Source organism: Myotis yumanensis, unplaced genomic scaffold (genome assembly GCF_028538775.1).
Source record: "Myotis yumanensis isolate MYYU_CA2020_CCGP unplaced genomic scaffold, mMyoYum1.0.hap1 SCAF_4, whole genome shotgun sequence".
NCBI lineage: Eukaryota > Metazoa > Chordata > Mammalia > Chiroptera > Vespertilionidae > Myotis > Myotis yumanensis.
This window is the reverse complement of record NW_027223755.1, coordinates 111790837-111807443: the sequence shown is the minus strand read 5'-3', so window position 1 is coordinate 111807443 and position 16607 is coordinate 111790837. Positions and strand designations below refer to the sequence as shown.

Here is a 16607-nt window from a genome sequence, read left to right as displayed (position 1 = left end):
GGACAAACAGGCCCTAGTGGAGAGAAGCTACAGATAGCACCAGGGGTCTGTAGTGTTCCTAGACTGATGACTTTCCACTCTGTGGCTTAATCCCTTGTTTCTCCTGCTCCCTTCTCCTCCTTTCTCTCCATTTGTAGATCCCTTTAGATAATATGGACAGTTTAACAGTTACAAATCTTCCAATACATTAACACAGGACATCTTTCCACTTACTGGTGTCAGCTCTAATTTCTGTCATCAGTTTTATAGTTTTCAATGTACAAAATTTTTACCTCTTTGGTTAAGTGTATTTCTAAATATTTTTTTGTTTGTTTTTGATGCTAGTGGAAATGGGATTGTTTTCTTAATTCCATTTTCAGGTATGTTATTAGTCTCTAGAATCTCAACTTATTTTTCTTTTTTTTTAAAAAAATATATTTCATTGATTTTTTTACAAAGAGGAAGGGAGAGGGATAGAGAGTTAGAAACATCGATGAGAGAGAAACATCGATCAGCTGCCTCCTGCACACCCCCTACTGGGGCTGTGCCCGCAACCAAGGTACATGCCCTTGACCGGAATCGAACCTGGGACCCTTCAGTCTGCAGGCCAACGCTGTATCCACTGAGCCAAACCGGTTAGGGCTCAACTTATTTTTCTATGTTGATTTTGTGTCCTATAACTGCTGAATTCATTTAATTAGTTCTTTTAGTTTTATTAGTTCTAATACTGTGTTTTTTTGTGTGGAGCCTTTAGGGTTTTCTGTATATATGATTATGCCACCTGGGAACAGAGACAATTTTAGTTATTTATTTGGATGTATTTGATAATCTTGCATATTGTTCTTATCAGGACTGCTAGTATTATGTTCAATAGAAGTGACAAGAGTGGGCATCCTTGCCTTGCTTTAGATCTACCAGGAAAAAGCTCTCAGTTTTTCACTTTTGAGTATGATGTCAGCTGTGAGCTTCTCATATATGACTTTTATTTTGCTGAGTAATTATTTTTGAATATATAATTTGTTGAATGTTTTTATTCTGAAAGAGTGAATTTTGTCAAATGCTTTTTTGCATCTATTGAGATGATTAGATGATTTTAAACCTTCATTCTGTTATGTGTTATATTACATTTAATGATTTTCATATGCTGAACCATCCTTGCATCCCAGAGATAAATTTCATTTGATCATGATGTGTGATTTTAATGTACTGTTGACTTCAATTTGAATACATTAAGGATTTTTCATCTGTGTTTATCAGAGATATTGGCCCATTGTTTCTTTTTCTTGTAGGGTCCTTATCTGGATTTGGCATCAAGATAATGGTGGCCTCCTAAAATGAGGTTGGAAGTGTTCCTTACTCTATAATTGTTTTGGAAAACTTTGAAGAGGATTGGTATTAACTCTTATTTAGATGTTTGGTAGAATTCACCTGTGGATCTACCTGGTCCTAGAAACTAGGATAGGAAACATCAGGTTCTGGAGAAATAGAACCACTTCTTACTGTTATTTCTTTACTTTCTTGTGTTTTAAACATATTGGAATTTCATTAGATATTAAGTAAATTAATAGATAGAAAAATATAAACAATATCATTTTCTTTATCTCAAATACATAATTATTCTTGTACCAATCTTTAAGTCTTAATAAGGAGAAAATTAGGAGAAAGGAGTAATGCTGTTATTTGCTTGATCTTCACATCATTAGGTAACTTAACATTAAAAAAAAACCTTTTCTCCATAATTGGAGTTGAATATACACTCTTTGTAGAAGAATGGATTTCTTGACATTCAATCAATTTTCCGTGCTTCTCTGGAAAAATTTTACCATAAAGGTAGGTAAAAGCATTCAAGGAAAATATCTATAAATGCCTGCCTGTTGCAATTCAGGATATGTGTGTTTTAAAAATCAATTTAATAGCTGTAGGTAGCTCTTCCAAACCTATAAAACTATATTAATCAATAGTATAGTCTGATCTATAAGAAGGTTGGTAGTGGAGAGGGGAGGGGGTGGTACAAGGAAGTGCAGGAGAAGGAAACCAAGATGGCGACATAGGTAAACACCCGGAAATTGCTGCCTCCGACAACAACTTCAAAAATACAACTAAAAGACAGAACGGTCATCATCCAGAACCACAGGAAGGCTGGCTGAGTGGAAATTCTACAACTAGAAGGAAAGAGAAGAGCACACAGACTCAGAGGAGCTACGAAAGTAAAGTGCAGAGGTACAGAGGCTCCGGCGCACGTGCAGGAAAGGGGCTGGCACCTGAGGACACGGCTGTCTTTTTGAATCAGGAGGGAGTCACAAGCTCCCAACTGCTCTGAACTCCGGTTCCTGGAAATCTCTTGGGTCCCAGGGCTCATACGGGGAGAAACTGGATGGTCTGGCAGCAGGCAGAACTCGGAACTTGAGGGCGGCTTTCCCTCAGAGGTGCTGGCAGCAATTACCGGGACACTGAGACATGCGGCCCCTTAGGGCAGGGCTGAGAATCAGCCATAGCTGCTTGCTCCGCCCTGTTGATTCCGAGACCCCGCCCCATCCAGGCTGCTGCAAAGCCTTTTGCATATGAATGCCCGGGTCCTTTGCAACTTGAAAATTACCTAACAAATTGCAGCTAGGCCAGAGAGACCCAGAACTTCCAAGAGAAGGCCCAAGGCCCCACAGCAGCTTGCATTGCTTCACAGCTGGGCCTCATCTGGGCACCCCCAAACCCCTAAAAAAGGAAGGGGAATCTGCATATCTCTTCATAGCTCCTGCTGGGTAACCTCAGGAAGAGGCTTAATTAGCACGTCCTTAGATCCAAGAGCCAGTGTACCCAGTGGTCAGAGTGGGACCATCCAGATTACAACTCCTCAGATTCATAAGGAACACACTCAGGGGGCAGACTCAGTGAGCACCAAAGCCCCACTGAAGCAAGTCTTGCCCCAGAAGGGCGTCTTCAGCACAGAAGTTCTCCCACTGCAGACACAGCTGATTCTCACTGCCAATTGGCCTGGAGGTCAATTCCTCCCAGTGACACCTAAAACAATCAAGGCATAACTACAACAAGACTGTGCACAAAGCCCACAAGGGGGTGCACCAAGAGTGTCCACCTCAGGTAACTGGGGAGGCTGAGCCACTGGGCCCTGTAGGACACTTAGCACACAAAGCCACTCTATCAACACAGGGAAGCAAACAAAATGTGAAGACAAAGAAACAGGTCACAAATGATGGAAATGGAGGACAGCAAATGACTGGATATAGAGTTCAAAACCACAGTTCTAATATTTTTCAAGAATTTTATGGGGCTGATGTGTGCGCGGCGAGCGACTCCCAGTGCGGCCCGCTCGGCTCCTACATCCGAGATCCCCGCTGTGACTCCAGCTGTGGCTGGGCCGCCGTCTGAGCATGGACTCTGCTGGCCAAGAGTAGCCCTTTGAGATTGGTGCTTGCATTGCTCCCATCTGCAGAGGGTTATGCAGGCTTAGAGAGCTGGGGCTCGCCTAGGGTGAAGGACCCCCACCCCCTGTGGCTCCAGCCCCAAGCTTATTCTCTGTGCTGGCATGTTCGATATCAACCTGAATTCTCCTAACAAAGGTCTGTTGTCCGACTCCATGACGGATGTCCCTGTTGACACGGCAGTGGCTGCCCAGACTCCTGCTGTTGAGGGTCTGACGGAAGCTGAGGAGGAGGAGTTGAGGGCCGAGCTCATGAAGGTAGAAGAGGAAATTGTCACCCTGCGCCAGGTCCTGGCGGCCAAGGAGAGGCGCTGCGGAGAGCTGAGGAGGAGGCTGGGCCCCTCTGCTTCGGAGGGCCTGAGGCAGAGCCTGTCCAGGAGCTGGCGTGACGTGCAGGTCTCGAGCGCCTATGTGAAAACTTCTGAGAAACTTGGAGAGTGGAATGAGAGAATGACCCAGTCGGACCTCTACAAGAGGACTCAGGAGACTCTCTCTCCGGCGGGACAGAAGACTTCAGCTGCCCTGTCCACTGTGGGCTCTGCCATCAGCAGGAAGCTCGGGGACATGAGTAGCTACTCCATCCGCCACTCAATAAGTATGCCCGCCATGAGGAATTCTGCCACCTTCAAGTCGCTTGAAGACCGAGTTGGGACCATAAAGTCTAAGGTGGTGGGTGGCAGAGAGAATGGCAGTGACAGCTTTCCCTCCCCGACTGAGTGGTGACAAGCCCCTGCCCAATCACGCGCCTTTCTAAGCCTGAAGCAGCTTTGCCGGCCGCGGAGCCAGTGCAGGCACGCCCTCCTCGCCACGACAGCCACTGCGCAAGGGAGCACCAGCAGCTGCGGGAGGACGTGGAGCGGCTTTGAGGACAGTCATGCCATCACATGTAGACGTGGCCCCTGCACACGCATGACTTAGAGAACAGTCTTGTGTACAGATGCTTCACACTAAAGTCGTAGATGCAACAATCACTGTGCCATCCTTCCTGGGGCCAGGAAGTGGACGGGGTGGGGGGACAGAGCCACATTCCCTTTGGCAATCTTGTTCATCAGAATGTTGAAACCATGGGAAGAGACAGGTGTAAAGTAAGTGGTATTTCTAAACTCCTCCTTCCCTGTGCCATGGAAGGGAGCGTCTTCCAGAAGCCCCATCTGACCCGCAGTTTTTATTTCAAAATGCTAACCAAGAAAACTGTCCATTTCCTAGATCCTCCAAAAAGAAACTATCAGCTGCCTCATTCTTACACTAATGATCTAGCTTTAGCAAAAGCAAATTCTTTATTTTTTAAATGCAGTGGATTTTTCAAAATTTAATATTAAGCAAAACAGCTTTAGCCTCATCGTTACAAGATTATTTGTTAGGACTCGAGCTAAAATACAAGCCTTATATCACCTTATGCTTATTTGTTTATAATGTTTTAATATATACTAGTGAGAGTTCTTTAGTGGGTTCTGACACTGCACAGAATTCTGCATCTACCCGAGGGGCCGGATGCCTGTGCCAGAGGTGTGTTTCGTTTCAGCAGCATACTCCCAGTGATGGAACTCGCTCTTCTCTCCTCAACAACTCTGGCAGCTCCTGCTGGCCAGCAGGCTCCTGGGCCTCAGGGGGTGGGGATAGGAGTGCTGCCACACTGCCCTCATGGGCCAGGCCTGACCAGGCGCAGCTGGCATGTCACTGTCAGTGGCTCCAACTGTGTTTGCTGTTCACGTGGCCAGGACACTCGAGAAGTGCATGGACCCTGCAGGGCAGGGCTGGGCGGGGTGGGTCAGCTGGATCTCTGCTGTTGCCTTTTATTTTTTAAAATTTTTTAAAAATATATTTTACTGATTTTTTACAGAGAGGAAGGGAGAGGGATAGAGAATTAGAAACATCGATGAGAGAGAAGCATCGATCAGCTGCCCCCTGCACACCCCCCACTGGGGATGCGCCCACAACCAACGTACATGCCCCTGACCGGAATTGAACCCGGGACTCCTCAGTCCACAGGCCGACGCTCTATCCACTGGGCCAAACTGGCCAGGGCTCTGCTGTTGCCTTTTCTCAGAAGCTACCAGCTAACTTTCCCATTTTGAAGCTGCCACACCCCAGCAGCCTCACCCAGGGCCCCAGGTGTCAGGTGTGTCTGGAGGGGCAGCTTGTGCCTTCCTGGTTCTTAGTGGCCCAGGCCTGGCCTGCCTGCATGTGATGGGTGCACCCCCTGGGGAGAAGCCAGCAGCTCAGTGACCGTTTTGGTAGACTGTGCTCTGGGACCTGAGTGTCTGCTGGTCACCTCAGACACTGGGGGACTGTGGTCCACCTAGTGTTCTTTCTTCATCAGAATCTCAGACTCCTGGTAGGAGGCAGGAGGCAGGGCTACAACTGATTTGTCTTTTCCATAAAGTAAATAACGGGTAATTTGCCAATAAAGCATTCCTTCAGGGGGAAATGAACTTTAAAAAAAAAAAAAAAGAATTTTATGGAAACTGCTGATAAATGTAGTGAGATCCTCAAGAAATCTAGTGAGACCCTCGATGTTGTAATAAAGGACCAACTAGAAATTAAGCATACACTGACTGAAATAAAGAATATTATACAGACTCCCAACAGCAGACCAGAGGATCACAAGAATCAAGTCAAAGATTTGAAATATGAAGAAGCAAAAAACACCCAACTGGAAAAGCAAAATGAAAAAAGAATCCAAAAATAGGAAGATAGTGTAAGGAGCCTCTGGGACAACTTCAAGCGTACCAACATCCGAATTATAGGGGTACCAGAAGAAGAGAGAGGGCAAGATATTGGAAACCTATTTGAAGAAATAATGACAGAAAACTTCCCCTACCTGGTGAAAGAAATAGACTTCCAAGTCCAGGAAGCGCAGAGAACCCCAAACAAAAGGAATCCAAAGAGGACCACACCAAGACACATCATAATTAAAATGCCAAGAGCAAAAGACAAAGAGAGAATTTTAAAAGCAGCAAGAGAAAAAAAGTCAGTTACCTACAAGGGAGTACCCATACGACTGTCAGCTGATTTCTCAACAGAAACCATGCAGGCCAGAAGAGAGTGGCAAGAAATATTCAAGTGATGAATAGCAAGAACCTACAACCAAGATTACTTTATCCAGCAAAGCTATCATTCAGAATTGAAGGTCAGATAAAGAGCTTCACAGATAAGGAAAAGCTAAAGGAGTTCATCACCACCAAACCAGCATTATATGAAATGCTGAGAGGTATTCTTTAAGAAGAGGAAGAAGAAAAAGGAACTCTTAACATTTGCCACAGCATGGATGGAACTAGAGAGCATTATGCTAAGTGAAATAAGCCAGTCAGAGAAGGATAAATACCACATGATCTCACTCATTTGTGGAATATAATGAACATCATAAACTGATGAACAGGGACTGATCCAGAGATGGAGAGGCATTGATTGGACTGTTGGGCCTTGGAGGGAAGGTAGGGGAGGGTGGGGGTAAGGGGGAAAGATCAACCAAAGGACTAGGGGGGGGTGGTAGGGGGTAACGTGGGTATAAGGACACATATGTAATATCTTAATCAATAAAAAATATATTAAAAAAAAAGAAAGTCCAGGAAAGATTAGTATTTTCTAGTGTTAAATTAGAAGAATATAATAAAACTATTTATTGGCATTTAATGTGTAGTCTTAATTAACACTATCTTTTGTTCCTCTTCTAGAGAAGGCATTACATTAATTTATTATTTGAAGTCCTAACAGCAGTGGTGTTTCCAATGTTGCTTTTGCTATTCCGTTCATTTGCTACTATACAAGTTGCTGGACCTCAATATTTTAAACCTCTACACATCAGTGGTTTGCCTTCTTTCCTCCAAAATCCTCAAGAGTGGGAATTGATTTACGTGCCTTCTAATATTAATGTGGTAAAAGAGATCATTGAGAGCATGAAGAGGAATTTAAACATCAGTATAAAAGGTTAGAAATAAAGGTTTTCTGTAAAACTTATCCTTAATTTGTTATAGAACTAAAACAAACCTATATAATAAAGAGGTAATATGCAAATTGACCATCACACCCTCGCACAAGATGGATGCCCCCGTATGGTCAAAGATGGCCACCACAAGATGGCCAGCAGGGGAGGGCAGTTAGGGGTGATGAGGCCAGCAGGGGAGGGCAGTTGGGAGGGACCAGGCCTGCAGTGGAGTGCAGTTAGGGGGGACCCAGGCATTCAGGGGAGGGTAGTTGGGGGCAACCAGGCCTTCAGGGGAGCAGTTAGATGTTGATCAGGCTGGCAGGGGTGTGGTTAGGGGGTGATCAGGCCAGCAGGCAGAAGTGGTTAGGGGCAGGCAGGCAGGCAGGCGAGTGGTTGGGAGTCCACAGTCCTGGATTGTGAGAGGGATGTCCGACTGCCCGTTTATGCCTGATTCACCTGGGATCAGGCTTAAACAGGCAGTCGGACATCCCTCAAGGGGTCCTAGATTGGAGAGTGCAGGCTGGGCTGAGGAACACCGCCCCCCCCCACCCCCCCGCCTTGCACAAATGTCATGCACCGGGCCTCTAGTGTAAGAAGTAATAAAGTTGGAGGAATTACACTTTAAAATTACAATTTTAAGACTTATAATATAATTGTAGTGATAAAGACACTGTGCTATTGGAGGAATAGACACATAGAACAAAGAACCCAGTGATAGACCTATATAAATAGTCCAGAATATTTTTTATAATGGTGCAAAAGAATTCAGTGGAAGGATAATTTTTCAACAAATGTGCTGAACAATTGGACATCTGCCCCGACCTGCAGGGCACGCATCGTGGGTACTCCACACCAAATCCTGCAAAGGAATGAGAGGATAGGAGACTCGAAGAAATGGAGGCAAGACAAAGTTCTGATCAAGCCTCAATTTTATTTTTACAGAGGGTAGTATTTATGTTGTCCTAGAGGAGAGGGGTGGGCAAAGGCGGTCCATGGGCGGTAACCTATCATTAAGGATGTAACAGGCTTTGGAATGTCGCAGCTATGCGCTTATCAGCGGGAGATGTAGCAGCTTATCAGCTGAGATGTAGCAGCTTTGTGCTAAGGGTGAGGGTATGTTATCTTTTAATTCCAGGCCAAACCGGGAGTTGGCTTGGAGGAGCCATAAACCTATTATGCTGTAAACTGGAGATGTATATGTGATTTATAATGGCTCCCAACAGACATCAATAGACAAAAAAATAAAAATTGCATCAAAATGAATCAGATCTAAAAGTAAAATGATAAAAAATTTGGAGAGAAAATATTTGTAACTTAGAGTTAGTTGAAAAATTATCAAATATGACACCAAATGTATCATCCATGAAAGAAAAAAATGGATTAATTATGCTTCTGGTATATATGGTTGATCTTGGAGTTAAAATATACATACTTAATTGTCACACTTTACCTAGTTTACCACTTGTCATAATGTCAAATGATTACCAATATATTTAGATCCCTTCATGTATTTCCCTTTATGTTGTAGTTTTCAAATCTACGTAAGTTGAAAATCTTACCAGGAAGTGTTATAATTCACACACATATTTTAAAGAACATAAGAAAACTATTTCTCACATATTTAACATGGCTGTGGCTCTTCCTTCATCCTCGAAGTTCCAGGTTTTCTTTTGATATCATTTTCCTTCTTTCTGAAGAAATTCCTTAAATAATTTCTTAGAGCAGGTCTAATAGTAACAAATTCTCTTTGTTTTCCTTCATGGGAGGATGTATGTATTTCAACTTCATGGTCTTGAGGTTATTTTCATTTGTTATAAAATTCTGGATTGACAATTATCTCTTTCAGCATTAAAAATATATTTCCCACTTTCTTCTGATCTCCTTGGTCTCAGGGAAAAAATATCTGTGATACTTTGAATCCTTGTTTTCCTATAGATAATGTGTCATTTCTCTCTGGGTGCTTTTAAGACATTTTCTTTCTTTGTCTGTCAAAAGTTAGATTATGATGTGTCTGAGCATGGATTTCGTTTTGTTTATTCTGTATAGAGTTCACTGAGCCTTTTGAATCTGTAAGTTTGTCTCTTTCAACAAATCTGGAGAATTTGGGGCATTATTTCTCAAAATTGTTTTTCAATAAGGCCTTCTTTCTCTTCTAAGACTATGAAGACATAAATGCTAGACATTTTATATTTCCCAAAAGAGACTCTATTTAATTTCTTTTCAAAATTTTTTCTCTCTTGTTTCATTTAGGTAATTTCTGCTGATCTGTCTTCACTGACTCCTTTCTCTGGTATTTCAGTACAGCTATTGATCCATAAATAGTGTTGTTTTTTTTAAAGCACAGTTTTAAGTGATCTCCATCTTCTGATTTACCTAAAAAAAAAGAGAAAAAAAACCCAATAGCTTTTTTGAGATATAATGCACATACCATACATTCACTCATTTAAATTCAGTGGCTTTTAGCATATTTCCAGAGTTGTGCAACCATTACCACAATCAGTTTTAGTGCATTTTTTCGTCAAAAATAAGCCTCATAACCTTCAGTCAGGACACCACAATTTCCTATCTTCAGCAGGATTAGGAAAACATCTACCTTTTTTCCAAATACATTTGCCTTTTATAAACCTTTTATGTAAATTGTTTATATACACCCTTTCCATATTGATTTTATATAAATGCAATATGTAAATTTTTGTGATTGGCTTCTTTCACTTCATATAATGTTTTCAGAGTTTATCCTTGTTATAGCATGTATCATTACTTCATTCCTTTTTGTTGTTAAATATCACATTGTATGAATATACTGTATTCAGTCGGTATATCCTTCATCAGTGGATGGGCATTTAGGTTGTTTACACCTTTGGGTTATTATAAATGTACTTCTGTGACTACACATCTGTTAGTTTAATGTAGACATATGTTTTCATTTCTTTTGGGTATACACCTAGGAGTAGAATGAGTACCTTATGTGGTAACTCTGTGTTTAACTTTTTGAGGGACTGACAGGCTTAATTTAAAGTTGTACCATTTTACATTCTGGTCAGCAGTGTATGGAGGAACCATATTTCAACATCCTCACCAGCACTTGTCATCTATCTTTTTTATTGTAGCCATCTCAATGGATGTGAAGTGGTATCTCATTGTGATTGTGATTTGCATTTTCCTGATGGATAATGACTTACCTATATACAGGGGTGGGCAAAACTAGGTTTACAGTTGTGAGTACATGAAACACAGAGTTTATTCTTATATTATTACTAGAGGCCTGGTGCATGAAAATTCATGCACTGGAGTGGGGGTCCCTCAGCCTGGCCTTCCCCCTCTCACAGTCCAGGAGCCCTCAGGGGTGGGAGGCAACCCGGTGATCAGGGGAAGGCGATGCCCCCATCACACCTCTGCTGCTGCCACTGCTGGCAGCACAAGCCTCAGCTGGCCATGGTTACCTGAGCCTCGGGTGGCCCTGGGCGGCTGGGCAACCACCATCTGAGGCTTCCCTGCACCTCGGGATGGTCCTAGGCTGTTGGGCAGTTGCCATCCGAGGCTTGCTTGCGCCTTGAGCCAGCCCTGGGCGGCTGGGGGGCTGTGGGGCCTGGGGGACTCCAGGGGCAGGTGCGCGGCAAGGCCGGGCCTGTCTGAGGGCGGGCCCAGCCTTGCCGTGCACCTGCCACCCTGGCGGGGCTCAGGGGACTGGGTGCTGCCATCTTGTGGCTGTGGGCACCGTCATCTTTGAGAGTGGGGCAGTCAATTAGCATATTCCCTCCTTATTGACTGTGGGTGCCTCCATCTTTGCAATGGTATGAGGGTCAATTAGCATATTCTCTCTTTATTAGATAGTATTTATTAATTATTGTATCATTTCCCTTATGAACAAGTCTAAACCTACTTTTGCCTACTGTATATGCTTTATAATGATTATTATTTAAAATTGTAGTAGAATTTTATAAAATACCTAAAATTGTTTTGAACCCCCAAATTCCATTAAGTAGTTATGATAGCAATATTTGAGAAACAGTGTTTTTAAACTTATAATATTTAGACAAAATTTTGTCCATGTAAACTAGTATCTCCCCCCTCATGAGGAATTATCAGACATTTTTATTTAAGTGAACACTTTTCCTTTCTACAGTTAAAGGCTTTTATTCAGAAAGTGAGTTTGAGAACTATGTGAAGTATGACTATAAATCTCAAAAAGTGCTGGCTGCCATTGTTTTTGACAATGACTTCGAAAACATCAATGACTCTCTGCCACTTCAGGTGAGGAAATTTTATTTAAAATTTTCTAATAATTGCCCTTCTAGTTCCTAAAATTTTAATGAATTTGACAAAATTAACTCTATTTTATAAATGAAGAAACCAATTTTTCCAAGGGGAAACTGCTAGTGTACAATAGAACAAGAATATGAACCCAGATCTTGTGCCTTAGATTTATGGGAAACTTTGACTACTCAAACAATGCTTCTAGTTCTATGGAGCATAATGGTGTAATAAATAAAGCAGATGCATCTTCACTAATAGACAACCAGTCATGAGAAAAAATCCTCTTTCTTTGAGCAAAACAGAATTTGAGTCCTTTCATAAATCTCTAGGGAAAACTCGAAGGCTTTGCCACACTGATTCAGAATTAAGACATCTATAGGCATTGAGAATCTGATTATAGCATAGCCACTGGGAAGGATAGAGAAAGAGTGCTTTGAAATTGTTATCTCCTAAGAAGATCCTATAGAGATTATATTGGTGGTGGTGATGGAAATAAATGGTCAATCTGCAATATATAAACACTAGAAGCCTGTTGCACGAAGATTCGTGCAATAGATCTTCCTTCCCCTGGCTGCCGGCACTGGTTTTCCTCCAGCACCCGGGACCCAGGCCTTTGGTCTGGCCGCAGCGGAGAAGCCAAGCCTCTTCAGTCTTCAGTTCTTCAGTCTTTAGTCTTCAGTCTTTACTCCGGCCAGAGCCCTCAGTCTTTGCTCTGCGCCTGTGTATGCAAATTAACCGCCATCTTGTTGGGTTAATTTGCATACTCATCTGATTGGCTGGTGGGTGTAGTGGAGTGACACCAATTTGCATGTTTCTCTTTTATTAGTGTAGATGGAACCAAATTCTGTGTTTAAAATACTGATGCTTGTCAGTTGAAGGCAAGATTAATAAAACCACTACTAGAATAGTTCATGTTATTTCTGTGTGTCCCATCCTTACATGACTATTCTTCTGTTCCAACTTCTTTCCATTTATGGAATCAAAATTATCCATATGCTTATATGGGTTTAGGCTCAACAATATACATTGGCTTAAAGCATCTTCAGTGCAATTTCAAGTTTTATTTTTATCACTGATTGACTGTGCTATGTCCCGAAATATTTGAACTCGATTGCTGACACCAAAATTTCTCAAATTTTTTGCTCAGGTGCTTGGCCTCCTCCCCCGATTTTATTTAGATACTAGTGGCCTGGTGCACGAAATTCATGCACATTAAAAGGGAATTAATTAGATTTTAATATTGCTATTTGCCCTTTCTCTATAATATTATATTTAGATTTTTTTAATCTATAATAGAAGTATCAGAGATGAAAGAAAATTAGTAAAATGTATATAAAAATCTTCCTCCTGTCAGAGTCTGGGGTGCACCATGGGATCCAGAGTCAAGTTCCCACCCACCCACGTGTACCTCAAAATCATGTGACCCCAGACCCAGTCAGCCCCCCCTCATTGGGCTAGATCCAGACCCGGCCGGTCCCACCCTTGTCAAGCCCCACCAGGTGGGGGGCACAGCCTCAGGTCGCCTGGCCTGGCGCCAGGGTGGGGGGTGTGGCCTGAGGTCCCCCAGCTCGGGCTGGGGCAGGGGGCATGGCTTGAGATCCCCTATCAAGCCGCACTGGGCGGGGGAGCGGCCTGCCGTCCCCCAGCCTCGCTCTGGGGCAAGGGGTGCGGCCTGAGGGTTCCCTGTCAAGCCCTACTGGGTGAGGGGTGTGGCCTGAGGTCCCCCAGCCCAGAACCAGGGTGGGGGGCACACCTTGAGGTCCCTAGTTAAGTCCCGCTGGGTGGGGGTCACAGCCTCAGTTCCCCTGGCCCGGTGACAGGGCGGGGGCATGGCCTGAGGTCCCCTGGCCTGGCACCAGGGCAGGGGGCACAGCCTGAGTTCCTCCAGTCTGGCGCTGGGACAGGGAGCAACCTGAGGTCCTCTGGCCCAGCACCAGGGCAGGGGGTGCACCTAGAAGTCCCCTGTCAAGCCATGCCTGGTGGGGGGCGCAGCAACAGGTCCCCTGGCCTGGTGCCTGGGTGAGGGGCATGGCCTCAGGTCCTCTGGCCCGGTGCCAGGGTGGAGGGCATGGCCTGAGGCCCCCCGGCCCAGCACCAGGATGGGGGGCGAACCTTGAGGTCCCCTGTTAAGCCCCGCCTTGTTGAGAGACACGGCCTCAGGTCCCCTGGCCTGGTGCCAGCGGGGGGCATGGCCTGAGGTCCCCCGTCAAGCCCTGCTGGGTGGGAGGCATGGCCTGAGGTCCCCCCTTAAGCCATGCCGGGTGGGAGGCGCAGCCTCAGGTCCTCTGTCAAGCCCCACAGGGGGCAGGAGGCGCAGCCTCAGGTCCCTGCTGGGAACTCGGCCTCAGCTGTGGGTGCAGCCATCTTTGTGGTTGAGTGATGGTCAATTTGCATATTCCCTCTCTATTATATAGGACTAGAGGGTGCACAAAAATTTGTGCACTGGGGGGGGTCCCTCAGCCCAGCCTGTGCCCTCTCGCAGTCAGCCCCCCCTCATTGGGCTAATACATTGTCACATATATATGTAAATAAATGCTCCATGGGCCCGGCCACTCCCCTCAGCTCTTGGCAGCCCACTGTGTTCCATGATAGCACGGTCTGCCCTCACATGCTGCTCTCCCTAAATGAGTAGGAAGAGAGCAGTTGGCCCATAGACAACTACACAGAAAGATAGGGCTCACGGCTGGCGAGTGCAGTGGCGGTGGCAGGAGTCTCTCCTGCCTCTGTGGCAGCACTAAGGAGCAGCGAGCCAAGTGGTAAGGAGCAGCGAGCAGGCAGGCAGTAAGGAACGAGGGGTCCCAGATTGCAAGAGGGATTTCCAACTGTTGGCTTAGGCCCGGGCCTAAGCCAGCAGGTGGACATCCCCTGAGGGGTCCCAGATTGCAAGAGGGTGCAGACTGGGCTGAGGGAATTTTGTGCACCGGGCCTCTAGTACATTAATGAAATGAATTATCAAAGCACAGTGTTGGAGCACTGTGTTGTAGGTCCTTGCTTTTCATCACTTTGAATGTTTCTTGCCACTCCCATCTGGCCTGCAAAGTTTCTGTTGGAAAATCAATAGTCATATTGGGCACTGCCTTGTAGGTAAGTAATTGCTTTATCTTGCTGCTTTTAAGATTCTCTCTTTCTATTTAAATTTCTGCATTTTAATTATGATGTGTCTTGGTGTGAGCCTCTGTGGGTTCCTCTTTTTTGGAACTGTCTGTGCTTCCTGGACTTGTAACTCTTTCTGGACTATTTCTTTCACCAGGTAGGGCAGCGGTTCTCAACCTGTGGGTCGCGACCTTAGGTGGTCGAATGACCCTTTCACATGGGTCTCCTAAGACCATCCTGCATATCAGATATTTACATTATGATTCATAACAGTAGCAACATTACAGTTATGAAGTAGCAATGAAAATAATTTTATGGTTGGGTCACAACATGAGGAACTGTATTTAAAGGACCAGAAGGTTGAGAACCACTGAGGTAGGGGAAGTTTTCTGTCATTATTTCTTCAAATAGGTTTTCAATATCTTGCTATCACTCTTCTCCTTCTGGCATCCCCATAATGTGAATATTGGTATGCTTGATACCAATTGATATGCTCGAAATTGTCCCAGAGGCTCCTGACATTATCTTCATATTTTTGGATTCTTTTTTCATTCTGCTCTTCTGATTGGGTATTTTTTTCCTCATATTTCAAATTGTTGATTTAATTCTCAGAATCCTCCACTCTACTATTAAATCCCTGTAAATCATTTTTTATTTCAGTTAGTGTATGTTTAATTTCTGACTGGTCCTTCTTCATGTCTTTGAAATTCTCCCTAAGATCCTTGCAAGTCTCACTAAGTCCCTTGAAGCTCTCATTAATTCCCTTGAAGCTCTTGTTAAGATCCTTGAGCATCCTTTTAACCACAGTTTTGAACTCTGTATCTAATAGTTTGCTTGCTTCCATTTCATTTAGTTCTTTTTCTGGAGATTTCACCTGTTCTTTCATTTGTGACACTTTTTTTGTCTGTATTTTGGCTGCTTTTCTGTGTTTGTTTCTATGTATTAGGTAGAGCTGTTATGACTCCTGGAATTGGTAGAGTGGCCTTGTGTAGTAGATGTCCTGTATGGCCTAGTGCAATGATGGCGAACTTATGACACACCTGTCAGAGGTGACACACAAACTCATTTTTTTGGTTGATTTTTCTTTGTTAAATGGCATTTAAATATATAAAACAAATTTCAAAAATATAAATCTTTGTTTTAGTATGGTTGCAAATATCAGAAAATTTCTATATGTGACACGGCACCAGAGTTAAGTTAGGGTTTTTCAAAATGCTGACACAAAATGCTCAAAAGGTTCGCCATCACTAGCCTAGTGGCTCAGCCTCCCCAGTCACCTGAGTGGACACTCTAAGTGCAAACCTTTGTGAGCTATTGTGCACAGTCTTGTTGTAGTTGAGACTTGATTGCTGTTGGTGTCACTGGGAGCAATTGACCTCTGGGTCAATTGGCTGTGAGGACCAGCTGCGTCCATAGTGAAGCACTGCTAAGAAGACACCCCTAAGGAGCAGGACTTGTTTCAGTGGGGCTTTGGTGCTCACTGAGTCTGCTTCTTGAGTGTGTCCCTTGTGGATGTGTAGAGATGTAATCTGGTTTGGTCTGAAGGTGTCCACCAGGTACACTGGCTCTTGGGCCTCCCAGGAGGTGCAAAGTCAGCCACTACCTAGAGCAGTGGCTCTCAACCTTCTGGCTCTTTAATTACAGTTCCTCATGTTGTGACCCAACCATAAAATTATTTTTGTTGCTACTTCATACCTGTAATGTTGCTACTGTTATGAATCTTAATGTAAATATCTGATATGCAGGATGGTCTTAGGAGACCCATGTGAAAGGGTTGTTCGACCGCCAAAGGGGTCGCAACCCACAAGTTGAAAACCGCTGACCTAGAGCCATCTGGCAGGAGCTACAGAGCCCCTTGCAGATGGTTACTACTTGTATTGGGCTTGGAAGTGTCCAGGCCAGGCCAAGCTGTGAAGCAAG

General features: G+C 44.2%; 2 protein-coding genes across 2 annotated transcripts in view; both read left to right on the top strand.

Moving 5' to 3' along the window:
- Nucleotides 1–1749: 1749 nt before the first annotated feature.
- The window catches only part of LOC139009403 (phospholipid-transporting ATPase ABCA3-like), a 383929-nt gene continuing 369071 nt past the window's right edge, over nucleotides 1750–16607 (top strand). The window contains exons 1-3 of the mRNA XM_070413702.1: nucleotides 1750–1809; nucleotides 7087–7339; nucleotides 11464–11591. Coding sequence (XP_070269803.1) covers nucleotides 1750–1809; nucleotides 7087–7339; nucleotides 11464–11591 — 441 coding nt within the window. The remainder of the gene's footprint in view (nucleotides 1810–7086; nucleotides 7340–11463; nucleotides 11592–16607) is intronic.
- Nucleotides 3440–4139, top strand: LOC139009404 (tumor protein D54-like). Its single transcript, XM_070413703.1, has one exon. The coding sequence runs from the start codon at nucleotides 3518–3520 to the stop codon at nucleotides 4133–4135; it is 618 nt and encodes a 205-aa protein (XP_070269804.1). The 5' UTR covers nucleotides 3440–3517; the 3' UTR covers nucleotides 4136–4139.